Source organism: Octopus bimaculoides, chromosome 8 (assembly GCF_001194135.2).
Source record: "Octopus bimaculoides isolate UCB-OBI-ISO-001 chromosome 8, ASM119413v2, whole genome shotgun sequence".
NCBI lineage: Eukaryota > Metazoa > Mollusca > Cephalopoda > Octopoda > Octopodidae > Octopus > Octopus bimaculoides.
In genome coordinates this window covers 12,731,830-12,736,920 of record NC_068988.1, presented here as the reverse complement: position 1 = coordinate 12,736,920, position 5,091 = coordinate 12,731,830, and the positions used below count along the sequence as shown (strand labels likewise).

At 39.4% G+C, this 5,091-nt stretch overlaps 1 protein-coding gene across 1 annotated transcript in view; it reads left to right on the top strand.

The window, feature by feature from the left end:
- The window catches only part of LOC106874963 (putative methyltransferase NSUN7), a 40,117-nt gene extending 38,020 nt beyond the window's left edge, over nucleotides 1-2,097 (top strand). The window contains exon 11 of the mRNA XM_014922889.2: nucleotides 544-2,097. Coding sequence (XP_014778375.1) covers nucleotides 544-1,008 — 465 coding nt within the window. The 3' untranslated portion in view covers nucleotides 1,009-2,097. The remainder of the gene's footprint in view (nucleotides 1-543) is intronic.
- The last annotated feature ends 2,994 nt before the right edge of the window (nucleotides 2,098-5,091 follow it).

The window sequence follows — 5,091 nt, the reverse complement described above, 5'->3', positions numbered from 1 at the left end:
ATCAGCATAGAGGAGCTCCCAGGGGCAACCTGTCTTGAACTCCTCTGTGATTGCCTGGAGGACTATGGTAAATAAGAGGGGGCTGAGGACGGAACCTTGGTGGACCCCTACCTCTACCCGGAATTCATTGCTGTACTCATTTCCAACCCTCACCTTACTGGCAGCATCTCTGTACATGGCTCGCACAGCTCTCACTAACCATTCTAGCATCTACGACGGGCTTCTTTCAGTTTCCGTCTACCAAATCCACTCACAAGGCTTTGGTCGGCCCGAGGCTATAGTAGAAGACACTTGCCCAAGGTGCCACGCAGTGGGACTGAACCCAGGACCATGTGATTCATAAGCAAGCTACACGCCTAAATATATATATATACAAAGGCACCTAGAGCAATTAGTGAAGGTATAGTACATGCAACTAAGTTATATTCACTTACAAATGAAATCTATGATACGCATGCATGTATGTATGAATGGCTGTATGCATGGGTGTATCTTGTTAAATATAAAAATGATATCAATATTTAAATATCAATTGTTTTACAGGGTGAACAAAACTATTTTGCAAAAGAATTACCAAACTTGCATTCAAATAGCACCAAATATTCTGTAAGGAGGAGAAGCATGATCAAATCAAACTTCCAGAGTTCTAATCGAAATAATGCTGCAAATAAAACCAAAGAGAGAATTTTGGCAGACCAGAAACTCCTTGAAATCTTGAAACCAATTAAAACAAATACCATCCCTCAAATGGTTCCTGGAATTCAAACGCTCTCTTCAGAGATTGGTAGATATTCATTGGGCAGTCCTGATACATTTGTGCGACCAAGTCACTTTCACTCTCGTTTGTTGAATTCACAACAAGAGGACATAGCACTGAAGCAAAGTATACAGTTTCAGTTTCGGAAGAAGCTCAGCATTGATTCATCCAACGGGTCGTTTGGATTCAACAAAACTAATCATTTGGCAGAGCACAAGAAAATTGTAAATCATCCGAAACCATTTCGATAATGAATGAATTACTAACACATTTGCTACTTGAATAACTGTCCATTACACACACACACACACACCTATATATATATATATACACATGTGTGTGTGTATGTACACATATCTATCTATCTATCTGTCTATCTATATATATATGCTCTAGTATGGCTGCAGTCTGATAAATGAAACAAGTAAAAGATGAAAAATATGTGTGTGTATACACACTCACATATATATATAAATGTATGTATGTATGTATGTATATATACTGAATGTCAATAAATCAAGAAAAACAAATTTACATTGGTAGTCATCCAGAGATATCCTTTATGGAGTTACTGTATTTCAAAACACAATGTGTATTGGAAGGGGATAGAAATCATCCTAGCAGTGACTGGTGAGATGCTAAATGTGCATTTTTGCTTGTACTTCAAGCCAACTGCATGCTGAGATGAAATCTATTGCCACCAATACAGGAAAACTGAGAACAAACCGTCACTGATATTGCAAATATTCTCCTGCCTGAATAAAAACCTGTTATATGCAACAGAATTACTATTGGATAAAAATAGATATGTATGTATCATACTTAATGTAAATACACAGTGAAAAGCAAATCTACTGGGGTATTCATCTGGAGATAATATCTATAATGGACATGTTGTGTTTAAAAATACAATATATATCAGGTGGACATAAATTGTCTTAGCAGTAGCTGAAAATGTTAGATGTGTATGTCTTTCTCATATGGCATTGTCAGTGGTATGTACTCTCAGCCAACTGATAACATGTATGTTGTATACATGCATGTACATTATTAAATAAAGTAATTTGACCACTCTTTTCCAATCCTCAATGTCTCTTAGTGTGGGAGAGATTGTCTCCTGCTCCATTACAAACACTGCATTAGCACATTGTAAAGGGGTAAACTGGCAGAATTGTTAGCAAGCAGGGTGAAATGCTTAGGAGCATTTCATCCATCTTTATATTCTGGGTTCAAATTTTGCTGAGGTTGACTTTGCCATTCACTCTTTCGGGGTCAAAATTTGAAACCAATATTTCACTACTGTAAGACACTGAGTTGCAGAATCATTATTGTTGGGGGGGGGGGGGAACCTCCTTGTGGTATTTCTTCCAGCACTTTACGTTCTGAGTTCAAATCCTGACATGGTCAACTTTACCTTTCATTTCTTCAAAATTGATTAAGTCAGGAACAAGGAATAATGTAAATGACTAATCCCCTTTCTCAAATGTGCTAGCCTTGCATCTAAATCAGAAACAGTATTTCCTTACTATACCCCAACCCAAAATATTTCATAATGGTTTAAAACTCACCTGTTTCATTTATAAGCAACAATTTTCATCAAACATTTATATCAAATGTTGTTGTACTTGGGGATGGTCATATTGCCAGTTTAGCCAATAAAAATACACGCACTGTATGTTTGGTGTTAATTTGCTTCAGTTTTATATTAAATTAATCCTATTTCGGCCAAAGTTCTTTCGTCACACTTCTGTGACCTCATCAGTGGTCCTTTGCTTTCTTCTTTCTTATGTGTGTCTCACCTTGCTAACTATCAGCCATTTTGGTTCCTGAGCGGCACATATGGGGAGCCCTATGGCACACATAGGAGGGTGGAACATCCTTGGCGGCACATATGGCGAGCCCTATGGCGCACTTACGAGGGTGGCACATCCTTGGCGGCACAATTCTACCACTTCTAATTTTCTTTTCGCTGGTAGGTGATTTTAGAAGTTTCAGAAAATTTTGATTAAAACTTTAATCAAAAATTGTGATCAACATTTTCATCCTTTGCGGCACATATGGGGAGCCCTATGGCACACATAGGAGGGTGGAACATCCTTGGCGGCACATATGGCGAGCCCTATGGCGCACTTACGAGGGTGGCACATCCGGGGAGCCCTATGGCACAGTTAGAGGGTGGCACATTTGGGGAGTCCTATGGCACACTTACTTTCCGTTGGTTCCCGTTACCTTCCAGATCTATAATAATAATATATGCCAAAAAGGAATTTGTGTGTCAGTGTGTCACACTTTGACCCCCCCCTCTCACTATTCAATGACACTTCAACTATTTGTTGCTCCTGCTGGGGTGAGAGTAATAGTAGGCATAGAGATGGTGAGGGTGGCAGTAGACTGACAGCTGTGATGGTAATGGGATAGTAATAGTATGAGCTGTAGTTGTGGTAGAGGCGGAGGCAACAGTGATGATGGTGGTAGCTGAGGGAGCCAGGGATGACGGTGAAAGTAAGCAATGTGAAAGACAGTGGTGATGGTGGTGGAGGGGAAGGCAGCAAAGTCAAAGGTATTAATGGTGGTGGCATCAGAAGTCTGAATGGTGTGCGTATAACAGTTGTGGTGGCGATGGTGGTGGTACTGGTGATGGTGATGGTTGAAAACAATCAACAGAAAGAGAGAGAGAGAGACGGAAAGAGGACAGACAGAAAACAAAAAAAAAATGTTACTATGCAGCTTTGCAATAAGTTGACAAATTACATCATTGTTTTGATGAAAATTGTTCATTGCTTGAGAAATATTGGTCAAGTTTAATAAAATTTAATATGTACTCAATGCATGAAGTGTCATCGTTGGGCCCAAAGCCCAATGAAGAGCCCTCCACAGGAGCTAGCTTAAAAGCTGCCCGACAGGGCAGTTTTTAAGCTAGTATATTCCTATACACCAGTAAAGAGACAGCATGGTCTAGATTATATAAAGGCTGACCTGGGGTTAACCAACTGTGGCTCCCAGGGCCTCATGCAGCACTCGATGGTCTTTCCTCTATAAATATATTTTTTAAGCCAGCAGATGTGGCCTCACAAATCTTTATACACTTGTACTTCTCAATCTTGATATTAAAGAGGTTTTCTATTTGTTGTCGTAGTTCCCTTGTTGTTGAAGATGTAACTGCATGACTCTATCCATGCGATCATTCTTTACAGATCCTCATTACATGCATAGACTTACCTGTTGGTTTTTCATGCAGAGGGTGAGTCTGAATTAAAAAATTTATTCCGAGCGAACTTATCCCATATCAATAAGTGTATAATCTTGTGCATATACACTGATGAAAGAAACACTACTTGAGGAAGTATGGCAAAAGCTATGTTTAACTGATGAGGTTAGAATTAAACCAAAACCTATTTGGTGTTGTCTCTCATATTTGATAGAAAATGACAAAGACCATTTTACTTCACAATCGTTAACACTAATTAGCTGAAAATTAGGTTAACTGGTTTTTGTTTGGCTTTCACTGAAGTCATTGGCATTGCATAGTGTTTGTTTTTAGCCACATTTCCATGCTTGAATGAGTAGGAAGAAATGTGTTGAGACAGATTTTCTCTAGCTGGATGCCCTTCCTGTCGCCAACTCTCACCCATTTTCAAGAAAGCTAACCCCCACTCCGCCCTGGCTGGACATGTTTTTCATGGAAGCTTGGAAACGAAGGACACAGCTTGTATGACGGTGGTTATTGTTCACAACAATCACATGATGTCAAAACAAGGATCCACCAACTCAACACACACACTTCTTTCAGTTTCTCCAACCAAATCCACTCACAACGTTTTGGTCAGCCTGGGGCTATAGTAGACGACAATGGGGCAAGGTGTATGAGCCTGGGCTTATTTTCACTGTCACCAGAGAGAAATTTGAAATCGGTAACTGGTCTGCAGTCTAACAATTTTAAACTGAAATTTTACTAAGAAAAGCTAAGTCTTTTCACTCTAGGAGGGAAATAAAATAAACATGGATGGTAACAGAATCAGCACAACACTACCATCAATCCATTTTTGTGACTATACTATTTTACTTGTTTCAGTCATTTGACTGCGGCCATGCTGAAGCACCGCCTTTAGTCTAGCAAATCGACCCCAGGACTTATTCTTTGTAAGCCTAGTACTTATTCTATCGGTCACTTTTTGCCAAACCGCTAAGTTTACGGGGACAAACATAGACACACACATACATATATATATATATATATATATATATATACATACATATACATATACACGATGGGCTTCTTTCAGTTTCCGTCTACCAAATCCACTCACAAGGCTTTGGTCAGCCCAAGGCTATAG